Consider the following 21,969-nt stretch of genomic DNA (forward strand, 5'->3'; position numbering starts at 1 on the left):
CTCCTCTTAGAGGGGATTTTGGAGAGTAGATTTCTGTGTTTATGTCCCTTTGGGTTTTCCTTGGGGTTTTCTATTTCATTTACATGTATATATTGTTATGCTCGGACTGGTTATCTTCGCAACCAGATTTTGAGTTTTGATATTTCTATTTTTGATACTCTTGTGTATATATATAATCTTGCATTGGTTTATCCTTGTTCATTATGTCATCGATCAAAGTGTTGCGCTTTTGAGTTACGATTTTTCTTCTACCCCTTTTTCTTTAAATGCTCCTAGTATAATCATTATTCACACTACTATATGTACTAAATTTTTATTTTTAGAGGTCGTAATACCTTGCCATCTCTGAATTATGACTTAAGCCTAAGACTTTGTATGATAGGGTATTACATTTATGGTATCAAAGCAGTTCATTCTTGTAGAGCTTGATGGATGGACTGGCTATGCTTCTGTGCATTCTCTGTATGTGTGTTATGTGCCATTAGTATATCTACTTGATATAACTGGCATAAATGTTCATGAGTATGCATTTGGGACTTTGAAATACTAGATTTCTGATATTGAGACTGATCAACTTAATATCAATTGTTTGGTGTGTATAGGAACCAGATGGCGCCTCATGGACGTGGTAGAGGCCATGGGAGAGGTCATACGAATGCTCGTACGCTAGAGATTAACCCTAATGACCCGGTGAACTTTATGACGGTGTTGGAGAACATGGCTGCTGCTATGCAAGCCATCGCTAAGGCTCTTGGGCAACAGATGAACAACCATGGCAATGACGGAGGTGGAGTTCAGGGACCGATGACACTGGCAAACTTTTTAAAGGTTAATCCACCTAAGTTTAAGGGAACTACTAGCCTGGCTAAAGCCGATACCTGGTTTCAGGCTATGGAGCGAGCACTGCAAGCGCAGGTGGTACCTGAAGTGCAACGTGTTGAGTTTGCTACCTATTTGCTCACAGGTGAAGCGTCGCATTGGTGGCAAGGAGTCCGACGTCTCCTGCAGCAGGGTGATGACTATATCACATAGGATGTCATCCAAGAGGAGTTTTATAAGTACTTTCCGACTTTTGCTAGGACGACCAAGGAACTTGAGTTGCTGCAGCTGAAGCAGTGTACTATGTCCGTATCTGAGTACACCGACAAGTTTAAGGAGCTTTTCAGGTTCTCCCGTATATGTCAGGGGACTCCGAGAGACTATGAGGAATAGAAGTGCGTTAAGTATGAAGGAGGACTCCGGAGTGATATCTTCAGCTCAGTAGGACCAATGGAGATCAGAACTTTCTCTGAGTTGGTGAACAAGTGTAGAGTTGCTAAAGAGTGTGTGACGATCGGATTAATTGATGGTAAAGAATTTCATCAGAAATAATCACGTTGTAAGTATAGTTTCTAAACCAGCAAAGATTCCTTTCGTACAAAAGTTTGGTTGTCACAAGTAACAAAACACAATAAAATTTATAACTGAAGTATTGAAACCTCGGGTCGTCTCTCAAGGAATTGTAGGAAAGTATGATTTATTATTGGTTATGGAAAAGGTATCTTTTTGGGTTTTTGAAATAACGAACAGGTAATTTAAATGGCAAGAAAAATAAATTAATAATTAGAAAGCTCTTGGCAAGGTATGAGAACTGGACGTCCTATCCTAGTTATCCTTATCAATTATGATGAGAATTGGATTTTCGCTCCCACCTTATTAACCTCTAACTATGAAGGTAAGTTAAGTGGATGAATTAATTTGATTCCTTAGATCCTAGTCAATTCCTAAGAAAAGACTAGAGTTATTGGAATTCAAATTAATTAGCAAAGATAACAATTATCAATCACAATAAGTTTGATAACTCAAGTGTCTCCAATTAATCAATTCATCAATTAAATCCAAGAATATAAAAAGCTAAGTAAAAATCATAAATCTGAAATACCTTAAATTATATTTAAACATAAATTCAAATCTAACATGAACGGGTTCATAAGCCAATTTGGCAACATGAGTCAAATACAAGTAAAAGCATTAGAGTATCTAAAAGTAGAAGAGAAACATAAATTAAAGTAACATTGAACCTGGAGTGAAGATGAAATAGCCTAAAACTAATAGAAATCCTAAATTCTAAATCCTAAGAGAGAGGAGAGAGCCTCTCTCTCTAGAAACTATATCTAAAAACCTAAAAATAATTCCATAATGAATGTTGTATGAATGAATGGATGTATTCTCCCACTTTATAGCCTCTAATCTGTGTTTTTTGGACCGAAAACTAGGTCAGAAACAGCCCAGAAATTGCTGGGGGCGAATTTTGCCACGTGCAGGTCATTGATTTTTCTGCAAAATGACGTGTCCGCGTGATACACGCATGCGCGTCATTTTTCTGTACGGCCATTATAGCGAATTATATATCATTTCGAAGCCCCAGATGTTAGATTTCTAACGCAACTAGAAACGCATCATTTGGACCTTTGTAGCTCAAGTTATGACCGTTTGAGTGCGAAGAGGTCAGGCTGGACATCTTAGCAATTTCTTCAACTTCTTGTATTCCTTCCACTTTTGCATGCTTCCTTTCCATCCTCTAAGCCATTCCTACCCTGTAATCCCTGAAATCACTTAACACACATATCAAGGCATCGAATGGTAATTAGAGAGGATTAAACATAGCAAATTTAAAGCCCAAAGAAGCATGTTTTCAATCATAGCACAAAATCCGGAAGGAAAAAGTAAAACCATGCAAAAATTATGAATAAGTGGGTAAAGAGTTGATAAAAACCACTCAATTGAGCACAAGATAAACCATGAAATAGTAGTTTATCAGTGTGTGAAGAAGGCAGCTGTTGAGAGAGAGAGTCACAAGAGATCATTCCCACAGAACTGAGGGAAGAGCTTTGCACCTAAAGGTCAGCCTTTCAAGAGGGGAGGCTCTTTCAGGAGGCCCAACAATAATAACTCCCAAGGAAAAAGGTTTGGGAAGCAGCCTCAGAATGAGCAAGCTTGTGCTAGATGTGGAAGTCACCATCCGGGAGCGCCGTGCATGGCCAGATGGGGCTTGTGCTATAATTGTGGAAAGACGGGGCATAAAGCCGCAAACTATCCGAAGAAGCAGAAGCAAGGTGCTGGGAAAGCACAACAGACTGGTCGGGTGTTCACCACCTCAGCTATAGGTGCCGAGGGATCCGAGACACTTATCCGAGGTAACTGTGAAATGGCTGGTCAAACTTTAAATGCTTTATTTGATTCGAGAGCAACACATTCATTAATTACATTCGAAAAAGCTAGTGAACTAGGCTTGAAGATTGTAGTTTTAGGTTATGACCTAAAGGTGTATAATGCTACCCATGAAGCCATGGTAACTAGGCTAGGATGCCCGCAAGTTTCCTTTACATTCAAGCAACGTGATTTTGTCCATAATTTAATCTGCTTGCCGATGATCAGTCTTGATCTTATCTTGGGATTGGACTGGTTATCTAAGAATCATGTCCTGCTCGACTGTTCTACAAAAACAGTGTGTTTCATGCCGAAAGAAACAGAAGGACCGGTTGTGGTGAATAGTTATTACTTGAATTCTATGATGGTGAATTATTCCGGGGCCAAATATCTGGGTATTATGTTGTTGACCATGGGTGTTTCGGGTGATGATCAAAGGTTGGAGCAAATCCTGGTGGTGTGTGAGTTTCCAGAAGTGTTTTCCGATGATATTGATGAATTTCGACCTAACCGAGAGGTTGAGTTTGCTATCGAGTTGGTGTCTGGGGCTGGACCAATCTCAAGTGCCCCGTATAGGATGTCACCACTGGAAATGGCTGAGTTAAAGTCTCAGTTAGAGGATCGTTTGGGTAAGAATTTTATCCGACTAAGTGTTTCTCCATGGGGTGCACCAGTGCTACTGGTAAAGAAGAAAGATGGGAGTATGCGACTTTGTGTGGATTACAAGCAGCTGAACAAGGTCACAATAAAGAATAAGTACCCGTTGCCGAGAATTGATGATCTCATGGATCAGTTACAAGGAGCTGGGGTTTTTTTCAAGATCGACTTGCGATCCGGTTATCACCAGATAAGGGTGAGGGATGAGGATATCCCTAAAACCGCTTTCAGGACTTGTTATGGTCATTACGAGTACACTGTAATGTCCTTTGGATTGACAAATGCTCCTGCAGTGTTTATGGACTATATGAATAGAGTTTTTTGTCCGTTTCTGGATAAATTCGTTGTTGTCTTCATTTACGACATACTAATTTATTCCAAGACGGAAGAGGAGCATGCGGAACACTCGAGGACCGTGTTGAAAATACTAAAGGAAAAGAAGCTCTATGCAAAATTGTCAAAATGTGAATTTTAGAAGAAGGAGGTGAAGTTTTTGGGACATGTAGTGAGTAAGCAAGGGATAGCAGTTGATGCATCTAAGGTGGAGGCAGTGATGGAATGGAAGCAACCAACCATAGTAACTGAGATAAGAAGTTTTCTGGGCTTAGCTGGCTATTACCGAAGATTCATCAAAGGCTTTTCACAATTAGCTTTGCCATTGACAAAGTTAACCCGCAAGGACACACCATTTGTTTGGACTCTTGAGTGTGAGAAGAGCTTTCAGGCGTTAAAGGAAAAGTTGACTACTGCACCTGTGTTGGTGTTACCTGAGCCGAACAAACCATTTGAGGTATACTGTGATGCCTCACTAAAGGGTCTAGGGTGCGTGTTGATGCAGCATCGTAATGTGGTGGTGTATGCTTCACGACAGTTGAGACCTCGTGAAGTTAATTATCCTACGCACGATTTGGAACTTGCTGCGGTTGTGTTTGCCTTGAAGGTGTAGAGGCATTATCTCTATGGGGTTAAGTTCCAAGTCTTCTCCGATCACAAGAGCTTGAAATACCTCTTTGATCAGAAAGAGATTAATATGAGGCAGAGGAGGTGGATGGAATTAATGAAGTACTACGACTTTGAATTGAATTACCATCCGGGGAAGGCAAATGTAGTGGCGGATGCGTTAAGTCGGAAGTCGTTGTATGCGGCTTGGATGATGCTTCAAGAAGACAAGTTGCTCAAGGGATTCGAGAGTCTGAAAATTGGTGCTCGAGAAGTATCTGGAACTCTGTGTTTGAGCCGATTAGAAATCTCAAGTGACTTTAAGTCCGAACTCCTAAAGGCCCATGAGAATGATGAAGCGTTATGGAAGGTGTTACCAGCTATTGAGCAAGGGAAACAGTGGAGAGTGTTGGAGGATAAGGATGGGTTATGGAGATTCAAGGGTAGGATCATTGTGCCGGATGTTGGTACTTTGAGTCAAGATATCTTAAAGGAGGCACACAAAAGCGGATTCTCCATTCACCCGGGAAGTACTAAGATGTATCATGATCTAAATGCAATGTTTTGGTAGCCGGGTATGAAGAATGATGTGGCGGAATATGTCTCAAAGTGCTTGACTTATCAAAAGGTGAAGATTGAACATCAAAGACCTTCCGGGATGTTGCAATCTTTAGAGGTTCTGCAATGGAAGTGGAAAAGTATTGCAATGGACTTTGTGTCAGGATTGCCAAGGACTAGGGCTGGTTTTGGTGCTATCTGGGTGATTGTGGACCGACTGACGAAGTCATCTCACTTTTTATCCATTCGGATGACTTACACCCTTGAGGAGCTAGCACGTTTATGCATAAAGAAAATTGTGAGACTTCATGGTGTACCTTCTACTATATTCTCTAATAGAGATCTCCGTTTTACTTCAAGGTTCTAGGGTGCATTTCAGAAAGCTTTCGGGACCCGATTAAGCTTGAACACAGCTTACCATCCTCAAATAGATGGTCAATCTGAGAGGACGATCCAGACACTAGAGGATATGTTGAGAGCTTGTGTTTTGGACCAACCGGCGAGTTGGGATCGGTATATGTCGTTAGTGGAGTTTGCATACAATAATAGTTACCATGCGAGAATTGGAATGGCTCCATATGAGGTTTTGTATGGGAAGAAATGTCAATCTCCGCTATGTTGGTTTGAAGCTGGAGAGAAAGGCTTGTTGGGTCCGGAAATGATAACTGAGACCACTAAACAAGTCAAGAAAATTCGAGATAGAATGCTTGCGGTGCAGAGTCGTCAAAAGAGTTACGCCAATCAGAGGCGGAAGCCCTTGGAATTTGAGGAAGGAGACCATGTTTTCCTTAAGGTTACTCCAACTGCAGGAGTAGGAAGGGCAATCAAAGCAAAGAAGTTGAATCCTCGATATATTGGTCCATTTCAGATCTTGGAGAGGGTTGGACCAATGGCGTATCAGATGGCTCTACCGCTTCATCTTTCGAACCTGCACGACGTGTTTCACGTGTCGCAGCTTTGGAAGTATACTCCTGATGCTAGCCATGTGTTAGAACCTGAATCGGTTCAGTTAAGAGAAAATTTGACGCTTCCGGTGGCTTCGGTCAGAATTGATGATACTAGTATCAAACGATTACGTGCAAAAGAGGTTTCATTAGTCAAAGTGGCATGGAGTCGAGGCGGTGTTGAGGAACAAACTTGGGAACTTGAGTCGGAGATGCGGACAGATTATCTGCACTTATTCTCAGGTAATTGAATTTGAATTTTGTGGGCCAAATTCCCTATTAGGTGGGAAGAATGTAAAACCCGGTTAATTAATGGCTAATTAACCCATAAATGAGAATTTATCTAGAAAGCCAAAAATGTGATTTTTATGGCAAAATATGATAGAGGAGATTGAGACGAGAATTTCGATACCAATTTTGTGGAATTCGGACCAAGATTGGACCGAACGGGACAAACTGGGCCAACCAGATCCATATTGGGCCCTTGGCCCAACTAAACTAAACCTAATACACTCATTTCAGCACTCTCTCTCCTCACATAACACTCTTACACGCTGAAAATGGTGGCCAAAGGGGAAAGAACACTCTCTCAAGTTCTTTCTCTCATTTGATTTTCAAACCACCATAACTTTTGATCTAAAGCTCCGATTGCCGCACCTTTGCGGCCACACATTCACCGCAAAGAGCTCTACAAAACCCAGACAATCAATCTTGAGGTAAGCCACAGTTTGCTCTTCGAAATTCCAGCTTTGATTTCGAGTTTTTTTGGGTGAAATGTTGAGATTTGTGAGCTCCTTGTGTTATAGGACCACATTAACTTGAGGGGAAGGCTTGTTCTTGTGTCCTTGAACCTTGGGTAAGCTAAGATATCTCAAACCCTAGTGAGAATATTGAATTTGTGGTTTTGGGTATTGAGCTCTTCTGGTTTGGTATGATATTGTGGCTTAGGCATTTTATATATGTGTATTGGAGCTTGATTAGTGATTTTGGAAAGCTTGGAAGAGGATTTTGTTTGCAAAAATCTATTTTTGGAGGTGTTGAGACCTTGAGAGCTTGAGGAAAAGTGGTTTGGAAGTGCTTCGGTTGAGCTTGGGAAATCGGCTAAGGTATGGTCTCGGTTTCTCGTATCTAATATATAATGTGGTGGGAAATACTTAGGCTAGAGGCCCTAAGATAGGCATTAAATTGTTGATGTTGTTGAATGGTTGAGATATATGATGTGGTCATATATGTGATTATGATTTTTGATGCCTTGAAGGTATGATGTATGAGAAATATGCATGGTGTGATATATGCTTGATAATTGATTTAGGATGAATTGTGGGTGAAACCATGTTGATGGTGAGTATGATATTGGTTATGTTCAACGATGGTTAATTGGAAATGGTGTTGTTGAAAATTGGCATCATGAAGAGTATATGACATGTAAATGTGTTTGAGTTTGAGCCACTTGGGTTAAGTGGGTTAAAAATGATGGGAAGGTATTTTTGTGAATTGTGGTAAAGTGTTAATGTGTGGGTTGACGAGGCTTGATGTTGTTTTTGGTGTATTTTGATTGATTTCAAAAAGAGATGAAATTGACATGATTATGATTGATTTTGGAAAGGGTTGGAAATTGCTTGTTTTGAAAATGGCACTTTGTGGTTTTGTATAAAAATTTAGTTGTTGGGCATAATTTGACGGGACATAACTTGCACTCCGGATCCCCGTTTTGTGCCAAACTTGTTTAGAAGTGAAACTGGATCTAGAATGTTCATGCCGTTCGAAGAACTGGCAAAAAATGTTTTGAAATGAAGAAGTTATGTCTGTTGAAAGATTGTGGGTTTAATCTGTGGATCCTACAGTTTTTAACTTAGAAAATTTTTTCGCAGAATGACCCCCCATGCGTAGGTGTGCTTGACGTGTACGTGTCGTTTTTCAAGAAGGCACCATTCACGCATGCGCGTCGATGTGCTGCACCCAATGCCCAGCCATTCTTCCCGAGAGTTGTGCCAATTTTGTGCGTGGGGACAAACGCACCCATGCGTATGCGTGGCTGACGTGTACGCGTCAATTGGCTGTTTTTCGATCCACGCGTCCGCGTGGACGACGCATACGCGTCAATGAACTCTAAGGTCATCCACGCGTGCGCATGGAGGACACGTACGCGTGGCCCTATTTTCATCCTAAAGTTGATTTTTGAGTTTTAAAAGCCAAATTTCATACTTATAAGCCTCCGATCTCACCACTTATGTCTAAAATCATTATGATATGCCTAGTAATGAGGAAAGGAGCTAGGGGATGTGGTAACTTATGAGTGAAGCAAGAGGAAAAATGAATGATCAATGAGGATTAAGATGATTATATGAGATGCCGAGGATGGCGGTGGAAGTGCTGTATGTGCCATGAGCCGATGGGCTAAATTGTTTATGAATTGGCTGGTTTTGGATTGAACCACAAGCAGGATGGCTGAGTTTATTGCCGTGTTACGGCGGAGCCATGATTATGGCTAAGTATAAATGCATATGTGCTATTGAATGAAATGTGAATGTTGCACTTCCACTATTTGAGATACAAGTTTCCTTGGGTGGAAGCAGTGGCTAGCCACCACGTGCTCTAGGTGGAGACTCGATACTCTACTGACCCTATGTCGTAAGGGTGGCTGGACACTGTGAAAGTTCTGGATGAGCTCGCCCCCGTGAATATACACCAGTGAGGGTGTTGGATATGGATCATGATTACGATCACGATTTTGTTGAGTATAACTCGAGTTAGGGATGCGCGACAGAGGGACAGTCCAATGGTTAGCTACCAGGACTTGTCGGTTGGCTTTATAACCGACAGATGATATCATCAGCTATTAGGGACAGGCCTTCATCATATGCATACTATGTGAATTGTTTAAGATTGCCTATTTGACTGCATATTACTTGCTATTTCTCTAAATGCCATATCTGTTCCTACTTGTATATCTCTTGTCTGAAATAACTGTGTTTGCCATATTATACTCCTGCTGGTGATTGGAGGGTTTGAAGGATTTGGAAAGTATTGGTTAGTCTAAAAAATCCTTAATCAGTTGCCATTTATGGTTTAGCTTGTTTATAAGCTTTGATTTTATTTGGAGGAAGTGCTAGGATTGCCTTCGACTTTCCTCTAATATTACATGTCATATATGTGGGGACTTTACCATGTTGGGAACCTCTGATTCTCACCCATACGGATTTTGTGATTTTCAGATGCAGGACGTGAGGCTTTTCGCTGACGCATGCTGGAGACTTCCGGATTAGCAAAGATCCTTTATTCTCGGGACTCTGTTTTGGTTTACATGTTTTATTTAGATACTTTTACCTCCATTAAGTAATACAAAATGTGATGACTCCTCTTAGAGGGAATTTTGGAGAATAGGTTTCTGTGTTTATGTCCCTTTGGGTTTTCCTTGGGGTTTCCTATTTTATTTACATGTATATATTGTTATGCTTGGACCGGTTATCTTCGCAACCAGATTTTGAGTTTTGATATTTTTGTCTTTGACACTCTTGTGTATATATATAATGTCGCGTTGGTTTATCCTTGTTCGTTATGTCATCGATCGGAGTGTTGCGCTTTTGAGTTACGATGTTTGTTCTACCCCTTTTTCTTTAAAGGCTCATAGTTATAATCATTATTCACACTACTATATGTACTAAATTTTTATTTTTAGATGTCGTAGTACCTTGCCATCTCTAAATTATGACTTAAGCATAAGACTCTGTATGATAGGGTGTTACATGCTGGACGGAGCAAGTGAAGGAGTGAGGAAGGAGCCCAATACCAAAAGGCAAAGAAAGGAAAAGGAATACTAAGTGAGTGCTGAGCTTAGATTATGGTTACCCTTTTTTTTAATTAATAAACGAGTCGGTGTCATTTTTTTTCAAAACATGAAAATTAGTCGAATTTCGATTCAATTCGATTGACTGGCTAATTTTTTACTAGTAATTTTTTACTAGTTCAACAGTCTAATTACGATTTTTAAAATAGATAATTATATCTTTTGACCAAATAGCTTTTTTTTGCCGGTTTATGATTTCGACGGATTAGTTCAAACTGATTTTTAAAATCTTAATATATAATAAGTCATGCTCATGTGCCTTTCATGGCATATCTATAATATCTATTATATATTAATAAAATGATATTTTTTCAATTAATAGCGTAACTGGTGTGACATATATAACAATATATAAAATTAATACAAAGAGTTGACCGTGATTTTGGTGTCCAATTCTTTTGGACTATATTTACCTTCTAACAATCATTTCATAAAGCAAATTATAAGGATAAAATAGTCATAAATTTTATTTTAAAAAATCTAATAACCTCCTACTAAAATAAAAACAGTTTTGTTACTCTTATAACCATAATAACATATCTTCTAACAAAAAAATAAATCAAAAAATAGACTAATGTGATCATTAATGTCTTCATATTCTTCACCATCCTCATATTTTGTTTAATTCTGTATTAGTTTTTAATTTATATCCTTTATTTTATCAATGTCTTCACATTTTTCACTATCTTCATATTTTGTTTAACTTTATGTTAATTTTAGTTTATATCTTTTTATTTTTGGTACCTTGTCCTCTCACCAGTAGTTTGTTCTCACTCTAATTATTCTATTAATTTTTTTTTTGTAATTTCTTTAAAAAATCTATCATTTTTGTTCTTCATGCACTTTTCTGTATTTCTCTTACCTGTTGTCGCCTTCTCCTTTCTTTAACACCCTTAATTGCAGCACCTCTGTTGTCTTCCATTGCCTTCACACACTACAGTTGCAAATTTCATTCAATTTTAGAGTAGTTACTACTTTCATGTATAACTTTCACTTACATTTTTTCTTCTCTTCAGTTCACTTATCTAATTTATATTTTCGGCCATTCCTTTATCTTTTAATTCATTTCCAACTTTTCATGTAAAAAAATAGTATTATATCTTTTTCTTTTATCAATTTGATGTAGAAAGAAATAGTTTCTTTTTATCTTATCAACAATTTGATATATAAAGAAAACGTTTTTTTTTTATGTAATATGTATTCTTATCTTTGTTTACATATCTTTATCTATCAATGATGGAATGAAGAAGTTTTATAAATATTTTATTAACTTATTTTTTTTCTTTAAATTAATTCGTAATAATATATTTTTTAATTTTTTATATTATTGGTTATATAGAGTATTATATTTAAAATTTGAGTACATAAATATTTATTCTAAAATTAAATTAAATTATTAATTTTGTCTGCTACAATATCATTTTTTTTACATAGGCTAAGTTACTAGATTGAGATATATAAAAAATACAAGAAAATTTGCACCTATTAAGAGTTCGTTAAAAATATTAATAGGTTAATTTCCTAAACTATCTAAATTATTAATTATACAGAGTATTGAATTTGACATTTGATTATATAGAGCACTAGATTTGACATTTATTAATTTTTGAAATTATATTGCAAAAAAATAATTAATTTAATATTATTTATTTGTCAAATGATTGGTATATAAAAAATGCAAAAAATCTGTACCTACCAATGGTAGAAGTAAAAATCTCCAAGAATATTTTGTTAATTCATTTTAAATATATTTTTTATTTTTTTTGTTAGTTCTTATCTTAAATTGACATATAACACAATACATGTAGGAAGATAAAAACCTTGTTAATTGATTTTGTTAATTTTTTTATTTTTAATTTTTTTTATATTGGATAATATTATTTTTTTATTAATTATTAAATTGACATATGACATTTAAATGTTACAAAATAAGAATTATGTTATATATTTTTTATCATTTCAACCTTCATAATTATTTTTTCTCTTTATTTTTCTATGTCTTGGGCCATGTTAGTTTTAATTTATTGTTTTTCTTTTATATATATATACTATTTTAAAGTCCATTTTATTTTATCAGGTTTTCTAATTTATTTTAATATTTTTTTTACTTTAAAAAGTTTAGGGTCTAAAGATCTTTCATTTAAATGATTCTAACTATATGATTAAGAAGTAGTTAAAGAGAATAGGTTTAAATTTTGGTAATTTATTGAGTCTAATTGAATAAACTTATTGAATTATAATAAATAGAATCGTTAATTCAACATTTATTAATGCATAACTACTCGAAAAAAATATTACATAAATAATAGAAATAAGTTGATAATATATAAGTTAATTTTGACCAAAAAAAAGGCAACAAAAGGAAGATATAGATTTTTATCTTTTTATATTTGGTACAAAGATAATATATAATATAATAATTGGTACATGTTCTCATATATAAGAATGGGTGATGCTAGGTAACCAAAAAATAATTACAATATAGAAATGTCATATAAAAATTTTCATTCTCTTGATAAGTTACTTATCCTCCTTATACCTGCTATTTTGCTGCATGTTTGGAGTCATTAATGTTCTTTTCAAAATTAATTTCAGTTTCTCCTAAATCAAATCTCTAACATCTCTCAATCACATTATTATCCATTAAAATGTAATAATTCTCTGCAAAAATTATGAATATTAAATTAAAAAATTTTAACAACTTCTACTATACAACTTATATTTTACATATAGACTATTAAGAAATAAAACATAAAATATAAACAAAAATTAAAAAATAAAATTTTAAAAATAATTATTAACTCGTTATATTAAAATCAATAAATAAGCATACATATGAATATTAAATAAAAATATTAAAATAATTAAAATCATGACCTATTAATGCACATATGAGATAATTTGAAAAATACAATAAGACGTATAGTTTAAAATTTGATAATATTAATTATAAAAATTTAGTAATTATAGACATCATATATGTATGAAATTATGAATATTATGAGTATAAATTATGGATATTATTAACATGAAATAATGGATGTTATGTGTATGAATTTATGGATGTTATGACTAAATTTATCAATTGAATAAATTAATTTAAGAATTTAATATTTTTTAAATTCAATTATGATAAAATTTAAAAACATCTATGTTAATTTTATAGTTACTTATGCAATAACTAGAAAATGATATGTGTATGGATGTAATATCTAATAAATATAAATTTAATTTATAAATGTTAGTTGTATGTAATTATGGATGTTATGTATATAGACGTATGAATGTTATGTGTATGAACTTAGTTAGTACAATATAATTATAAATGCACATAAAAACACATAAAAAAATTAAAACAGTTTTTATCATACCTCATCAAAGCTAGTGTAGTTTTTCATATTCTCAAAAATTGATTGACTGGCAATAACCTCGTCGGGTGAGTCCATCTGTTATTCAAATTCTTCAACACTTTTTACCATAGGTACCGTATTAAGGTCGAATTCAAATGCCATACTATTTGTAATGATAAAGATGATTTCTTATAAAATTCCTTGACCTATTCTAATTGTTCTTGCAATGGTATTAGAGTTGTGAATTTTAAATGAAAATAATTGAATTAACGGAAACAAAAATTATATTAGAGCAGCAGATTTTGTATCTCTCCGTTGAATGATGATAAATGACTTAACAAAAATAGAAAATTAATTACAATAAAAAATGATAATGATGATGATAATAATAAAATAAAAAAACGTATATAATAATAATCAATTACAATTATTGAATTTATATGATATTATCGTATTTCTATTAGGCGAAAGAATAAAGCAAAAATCAATTATAATGATAAATCATAACCGTTATTAATTATTATTATTAATCTTTATATGAACATACCAGAGGAACTATATATGCTATTACGTGTGTCACAATTAATGTCATATAATCATTTTTATTTTATTCTTAAATATAAAAATAAAATTATAAAAGAGAATATTAAGTATTGATTACAAGAATGACTAATAGTAAGGGATATGATATTATAATTAATATTATTAATAAGTGGAGTTGATAAGTGGAATGATAAGTAGAATAATAAGCGAGTGTACTAAAAAATAAAACTATTATTAAATGATATAAATGAAGTATATTATATAAAACTGTCCCAAAGTACTATATTAAACTACGACTTAAATTTATAATTATTGGTTAAAAAGCTTATAGTTATATACTATTTTTCATTATTTTAGTTGAAAATAATATATTTTGATATTGTTTTTTAGAATTACTAACATCAAATTTTGATAATTTTGACAAAAATTTTAAATATCTTATATCTTAATAATTCTTTTTGCAAAACTTTAACAACTCATAACAGTTAATAGAATAGATGGTTATAAATTAAAGTGATAGACAAGATTAAAAGTTGCAATAATGATAATAATCAAGGTTCTGAAAATCGGATCGGACTGGTCGGTTCGACCGGTTTAACTGCGAACTGGCGATACAAGCGGTCCGATCCTCCTCTAGAAACCGCCTGAAAAAGAATCGCTAAAAGGCCGGTGAATCGGCCGAAAACCGGCCGGTTGGGTCGGACCGATGACCAGCCGGTTCCTCTGAACGACGCCGTTTTTTTAATTGTTTTAAAAAAAATTAAAAAAATGAAAACCTACCCGACTCATTCGTGAAGTACCCCCACCTCCATTCATTCATCTTAGTCTCACAGTGAACCAACCCTAGCCCTCTGAAGTTCCTCTCCATCGTCGCCCAGTAGCCCTCCATCGTCTTCATCTTCTCAACACCAGTAGCCCTCTCATCGTCTTCATAGTCGCCTGGTCCTCAACACCAGTAGCCCTCTATCGAACCCAGGTGAGTGACGTGTCGTCTTCATCTTCTCTGAACTTCCTCTGCTCATCTTCTTCGTTCTTCGCCTCTTCGGTCTTCTTCGGTCTTCAATTTCTGGTTGTTGGTTAGTATAAGAAAAAAATAATCTTAAAATTAAATCAATTCCTCAGTTGATACAGAAACATGAAGACGTTCTTAGTTTGCACTTTTTGTTCAATTTATTGCTGTTTTCAGGGATTTCAGGTTGAATTTCTGAGGTTGGTGGAAATGGAAGCTCTGACATTTTTGTCAAGCTGAATATGCAACCTTCTGAACCAAATTGTGGGAGACATTAATGGGCAAGTGGGGCTGCACCAAATTGTGGCTTTCAGTTAAGCGGGCTATGCCATTGGATGAAGGGTTGGCAATTAGGTTCAATACATCTAATGTGATCAAGTGGAAGGAAGCAAAACTGCAAAACAGAACCAGGGGTTGCAAAATACAAAAATAAATTGAAGTTAGCTGGTATACATTTAGTTTGATCAATGCTGATTTACTAATTACTGATTTACTGATTTGGAATTTGTGATTACTGATTAGTGAAAACTTCAGAGTTATTGCTACTTAAAAATAATTGTTCTATTTATACACCCTTCCTCTATCAATAATTGACCACAAAAATATAAGGTTCTATTTCTATAGTTCTTGACTACTAATTTGAGAGCTATGATCTTAGCCTAAACAACAATGCAGGTTTTTGGATGATTAATTGTGTTGTCTTGATTAGAATATGCACTACTAAACATTTCTTTTATATATACACTCTACTCTTACTCTGTTATTTCAATAAAAATTTCTGAATGTAGTATTCATAAATTACTTCTGTATAATAGTCACTTTACATTCTGATTTACACCTCCGCTTCATGATGCAACTTCTTTACCTGCATCTTACTTCATTGTGATATTAGAATTTTAGACCACTAATGTTCAACGATGTTATGTAGGAAAACACAACTTCGGGCATTTCATTCAACATGTGAGTGATACAATTACTGTTTGCTAGGCAACAGGAGCAATTAAAGTCTATGCAAAGAACTCTTGAAGACGAAGAGAATGGAGTCGTCAGTGGAGCCTCAGGCAGAGAAAAACAGCTTGCTGAGGAACATAGTAACAATGATGTTAAGACTTAAGACAGGAATGGATACTACTGTGCAAAAGCATGATGACGGAAATCAAATTCAAGCTTCAAGCAATGAAGCAAGTGTCATTGAGAAACATGACCCTGATAAAAAATGTGAAGAACACCAAAATACGCAAGAGGTGGATCAAGTTCAAACTTCAGCCAATGAAGCAAGTGTCACTGAGAAGCATCCTTCTGATATTACAAGTGAAGAATGCCGAAATGCACATGAAACAGATCAAGTTCAAACTTCAACCAACAAAGATAGTGTCACTGAGAAGCATCACTCTGATATTAGAAGTGAAGAATCCCAAAAGACACATGACTTTAGCTGCTGTTGTTAACTTGTTATGCACTTATACTTCTGTTTTGTTATGGAATTATGGCACTGAGTGTTTTGAATTTTGAACGTGATTTGTGATTTGTGATTATATTAGGGATTTTGTTATGCTGCTATTTTGAATTAATTTAGGGGTGATTATTTGTCATGCTACTGTTTTGAATTAATTTAGGAGTGATTAATGATTATTTCTAGTTGTATTGTTGCTGTTTGCACCATTGCTCTTTTCACTATTTAACTTTGTATTTTGGTAAGATTATATGGATTTGGTTGACATTTCATATAATGTTTTAAATTTGGAAGATATTTAAGATTTATATTAGACTATAATTATATTTTATGATTATATAATTTATTTATTATTTTATTCTAAAACGGTTCTTTCGGTTGAACCATCGGTTGAATCGGTTGGACCAATGAACCAGTAAATCAGTAGTTAGAGTGGTTTGATGACCGGTCCAGTTTTCCGAACCTTGATAATAATTAATAACGATTAGGTGAAGAGAAGATGGAAGGAGAAGAAAAAAAAAACGAGAAAGGAGAACAAGGTAATATAATAGTGGCGATGAGACAATAGTAGATATGTGTATAGACTATAGAGAATAATATATAGTAAGAGAAAGAATAGTGTTGATATAATGAGGGGATATAAGAAAATATAAATTAATAATTTTAAAAAATAATAAAATTAAGTTTAATTTAAAAGATTAAATATAAAATTAAAGAAATATTTTTTATCAATTGAAATTATGTATAAAGATACAGAGTGTTTTGAATATAAATTTTAATATCTGCTTCAAATTAAGTACTATTAAAAATAAATAAATAAACTTAATAACTGTTTCGAGGGTTACCTGAAACTGTAGGCTGATCTCGGACGAGATCTTCTGTATAGGTCGGAGCTGTTGTGTCTGACTTGATGATGGTGGCCGGGGTCGCCGTGTTCGACTTGTTGGACTTGGTGGTGGTGCTGATCCTTCGTCACCGGAGGGTGGTGGTACCTGCAAGGGACTCCGATGCTTAAGTTAGCAAGGGTATTAAGCAGGTTTTTAGTAGAATTTTATTTAAAAGTTACTATTTTTTTTATTACTTATCCAAATTATATTATTTTAACTAAATAAATTTTATTCTTATAATTAACTCAAATATTAGAATATTATTTTTATCTTTACAATTTTTTGTTTTACCTAAATTCATTTTTTTATGTTTTTAAATTTAATTTATAAATTTGTATGAATATCAAAATATTTTAAAAAAATAATATTATAAATTAATAAATTTGTTTAAAAAAATACATTCATTTAAGATAGGACAGAGAGATGAGGGGAGAAAAATAGAAGCACTTCTGATACTAAAGGGAAAGATTATAGTTTGATTTTTTATTTTTAGGAGAAGAGAAAAAACGATTTTGCTAAAATAAGGAGTATAAACTTTGAATTAAAACCCTAAAAAAAATATTGTTATGTCAAGATGTCAAATTTTAGCCACCATAACAATATTTTTTGTTTCTTGTTAAATATAAAACACGCTAATTTATTTTTATCATGATTTAATGTTTATAGTTAAAATTTGGTGGCTAAACCCATTTTTTTGGCACTGCTTCTTGCAAAATGCAATAAAATAAAACCCATAGTTCTAATTTTCATCCCATGCCTCATCTCGAGACATTACCTCAGAAACATTTCCATATATAAATTGTTCACGACCCCAAACATTTTTGGTTGGTAATTTAACTAATTCATGTACAAATTAAGAGTGACCTTTTGTGTTTTTTGTTGATCAATGATTTGTGATAGCAACACGTTAGAAGCATCTGGAATTCTGGATGACGCATCAGCGAAGTGAATCCCAAATAGCAAACGACAATCGTCGAGAGAACACGATTCACACACTGCCCACACCATACCACACCAGACACCACCATATCGCCTTAAGTCTCCCAACAATTTCAATATAACTCATTAATAATTAATAATGAATAATTAAAATCTCATCTCATAATAAACTATTCACTGATTGATTTATTACACACCTACCAACATAAAGCCTCAATCTTAGGCACTAGCTCTGCTCAACTCTTTCTTACAACTTGCAAAACAAGACAAGGCAGTGCACAACCAGAATCAACCACTGAGCAAGCTTTTATCGAAGAAAATGTTGACGCTGAAGGGAGGAACAAGGCCGCCATGGGTGAGCCTAGGAGCCTCTGTGTGGGTCCAAATAGCCTCCGGGAACACGTTCACGTTCCCTCTCTACTCCCACTCGCTGAAATCGGTTCTTGGATTCAACCAGCGTCAGCTCACATTGCTCGGTGTGGCCAACGACATCGGCGAGAATGTCGGCTTGCTCCCTGGCCTCGCCTGCAACAAGTTCCCGCCTTGGGCCATCCTCCTCGTTGGTTCTCTCGCCTCCTTCCTCGGTTACGGACTCATCTGGCTCGCCCTTAGTCAAACCCTTAAATCCCTCCCGTACTTGCTGGTAACCGCTTCCTAACTAACTTTTCCTCTAGAATCTTGTATTTCTACAATCATTTTCATTTTCTTTTGAGGTGTGATCCGGGTTTTGCTTCTGTAGTGGTTGTATTTTGCTTGTTTATTGAAAATCTGTTCATCATCATGCCCTTATTATTATTATTATTATTGAAAGCTCAAAAACCCTTGGATTGTAGAAATGAAATTTGAATTTTTTTTCTCTTTTTGCCTTCGCTTATGTTTAATGAGCTTGTTATGTTTCCTCTTTCACTTCATTTCTAAACTAGTCTTAAAACTATCTTAAGGTACCCTGCTCTTTCACCATAAATTAATATTTCATGGAACAAATAAATGGAATATACGAATAAGATTCAACGGTTTGAAGGAGAATCAAGTAGACTTGATTTCAACAAGATCAATATAATTTGTATTCCCAACAACCACATGAACACAAATTGGTTTTTCTTTGTTTCATTCTTAAACATTTTCCTTGTGGACGTGGATTAGTGAATACATGTTGCATTTTACATCTAGTATGCTTTGACTGGATCTGAGATGGACTAATTATCATTTACACATGTATCATGTTGTAGCTATGGTCTGCCCTCGTTATTGCTGCCAACAGCAGTGCATGGTTAACCACATCCGTGCTTGTAACCAACATGAGAAACTTCCCAGTTAGCAGAGGCAAGGTTTCTGGAATTCTGAAAGGCTACGGAGGGCTTAGTGCTGCAGTTTTTACTGAAATTTACAGCATAGTGCTTCATAATTCTTCCTCGCACTTCGTGTTGTTCCTTGCCATTGGTATTCTTGTTGTGTGCTGCACTATGATGTTTCTTGTTAGGCCTTGTACCCCGGCTTCTGTTGAAGATGCGACAGACAATTGGCATTTTCTATTTATCCAGTGTTCTAGTGTGGTCTTGGGTTTATATCTTCTCGCAACTACAATTTTCGGTAACATTCTTCCATTTAGTGGTACACTTTCTTATATTCTAGTGGCCGTGATGGTTCTTCTTCTGATGGCTCCACTTGCAATCCCTTTAAAGATGACGATATGTCCAAGGAGAGAATCTGATTCAGACTCACCTGATCGGCAAGTTGGATCCTCCGACTCTATCACTGGAAATGATGGAAAAACAGAACCACTGCTAGCATCTTCATCTGCTGGAACCCTTGGAAGTTTTTATGATCAAGATGATTCATCTGAGGTGGCCATGCTTCTTGCTTTGGGTGAGGGAGCTGTAAAGCAGAAGAAGAGAAAGCCTAAACGTGGGGAAGATTTTAAGTTTACTGAGGCTGTAATAAAGGCTGATTTCTGGCTACTATTTTTCGTGTTCTTTGTTGGTGTTGGCACTGGGGTTACTGTTCTGAATAATCTGGCCCAAATAGGTATTGCACAAGGTGAGGAAGATACCACAACCTTATTGTCAATTTTCAGCTTTTGTAATTTCGTTGGACGGCTTGGTGGGGGAGTTGTTTCAGAACATTTTGTCAGGTCAGTGAATCTATTTATGTTAAAACCAATAGTTCAGGATTATTTATTTGTTTATTTATTATTTTAGCTCATGTATTACAATCTGAAGATATCAGTCATGGTGACTGGAACTGATTGAAGCTGGTGAAAACTACCCCTATTGAGATAATTTGAACAGACGAATAAATGAATAAACATTTCGTATTTAACTGGACTATGTTAGAACATATTTGGAATAAATGAATAATCAGTGAATCTGGCCTGTTAATGGATTGTAAAAAGCCAACACAATTGTTTAGACTGTCTCGGAATTGAATGTTATTAGTGAATTTATGCACTGAAGAACTGTCATCTTTCTCTGCATCTAATTGATCCAATAAATTATAATATCTGAGAATGATTAAATTCTGTCTCTGCCAATTTCCAGGACAAAAACAATCCCAAGGACAGCCTGGCTGACATTCACACAGATAATTATGCTCATTGTATACCTTCTGTTTGCCTATGCTGTCAACGGAACCCTTTATCCTGCCGTTGCCCTTCTTGGTGTCTGCTATGGTGTGCAAGTTTCTGTGATGATCCCCACAGTTTCCGAGCTTTTCGGTTTGAAGCACTTTGGTGTATTGGGTAATGTCATGTCACTAGGAAATCCACTCGGAGCATTCCTTTTCTCAGCCCTTCTTGCAGGGTATGTATATGATACCGAAACGGCAAGGCAGGAAGCTCTAGGCCTCATTGCTTCCGGTGCCTCATGTTTGGGTCCAAATTGCTTCCAGTTGACCTTTTTCGTTCTTTCGGGTGTATGTGCCGCTGGCATCATCTTGAGCATTATTCTGACTTGGAGAATCAAGCCGGTTTACCAAATGCTTTATGCTGGTGGTTCTTTCAGGCTGCCTCAAACTTCTTCAAGTCACTGATAAGTAGTAAGGTTTCCTGCAATGAATAAAGCATAGCTTTTCCTTTAGTCTTATTTTTATACCTGTTGCACTGGCGGCTGGTGTTCCCCATTAGTGCAGATCGTTCAATGCATACATTGTTGAGAAAGTGATGAATCAGTAACGTATTTAGAAAATCTACATCGTTCAAACATTTCTCATCTTCAGGGGACAGGGGACTCCAAATTTTGGCACTTACATAGGCAAGTGTATAATAAAGTCCAGTGTTTTTTGTATTTTATATGTACAATGCTTACTATGGCAAGTGTGTTAGGCTCAAGAGACGATACTAGCCATTGAGAAGTGAGATTAAGGTATATGACATGATATGGCCTAATTTTTATGCAATTATTAAGCTCTATATGTATGTCTTTTATCAAGTATAATGTAGCTTGATATATGAATATTCTACTAAGTTGAATCTATGCTTTATGTACTTTATGGTGAGGTATGTTCATACACTGCTTTGAATTTTAAGCTCAGGTTATTTCTCAATTGTGGGGCATGTTCATGCACTAGTTTGGATTTTATGTTCCTGCACTTTTTAGGCAGCTAGACATGAATATCTGGATGATCACATATTATATGTTTTTCATCCATTTGTCCTCT

General features: G+C 35.3%; 1 protein-coding gene and 1 long non-coding RNA gene across 3 annotated transcripts; both read left to right on the forward strand.

Moving 5' to 3' along the window:
• The first annotated feature begins 14,818 nt into the window (after positions 1-14,818).
• Positions 14,819-16,797, forward strand: LOC127745646 (uncharacterized). 2 transcript variants are annotated; one of them, XR_008006817.1, is made up of 3 exons: positions 14,819-15,103; positions 15,214-15,483; positions 15,965-16,797. It is a non-coding gene; the product is annotated as an uncharacterized LOC127745646 (long non-coding RNA). The 2 variants fall into 2 exon arrangements; XR_008006818.1 differs by having other exon boundaries at positions 14,821-15,003.
• Positions 16,798-18,284: 1,487 nt separating this feature from the next.
• Positions 18,285-21,801, forward strand: LOC107479257 (protein NUCLEAR FUSION DEFECTIVE 4). The gene is made up of 3 exons (XM_016099406.3): positions 18,285-18,958; positions 19,545-20,446; positions 20,853-21,801. The coding sequence occupies exons 1-3, from the start codon at positions 18,635-18,637 to the stop codon at positions 21,340-21,342; spliced, it is 1,716 nt and encodes a 571-aa protein (XP_015954892.1). The 5' UTR covers positions 18,285-18,634; the 3' UTR covers positions 21,343-21,801.
• The last annotated feature ends 168 nt before the right edge of the window (positions 21,802-21,969 follow it).

Source organism: Arachis duranensis, chromosome 3 (genome assembly GCF_000817695.3).
Source record: "Arachis duranensis cultivar V14167 chromosome 3, aradu.V14167.gnm2.J7QH, whole genome shotgun sequence".
NCBI classification, from domain to species: Eukaryota; Viridiplantae; Streptophyta; class Magnoliopsida; order Fabales; family Fabaceae; genus Arachis; species Arachis duranensis.

Coding starts and splice junctions, on each gene's coding strand:
- LOC107479257 (XM_016099406.3), top strand. CDS start 18,635: ATGTTGACGCTGAAGGGAGGAACAAGGCCGCCATGGGTGAGCCTAGGA. Junction 18,959..19,544: donor AATCCCTCCCGTACTTGCTG/GTAACCGCTTCC, acceptor ATCATGTTGTAG/CTATGGTCTGCCCTCGTTAT. Junction 20,447..20,852: donor GTTTCAGAACATTTTGTCAG/GTCAGTGAATCT, acceptor GCCAATTTCCAG/GACAAAAACAATCCCAAGGA.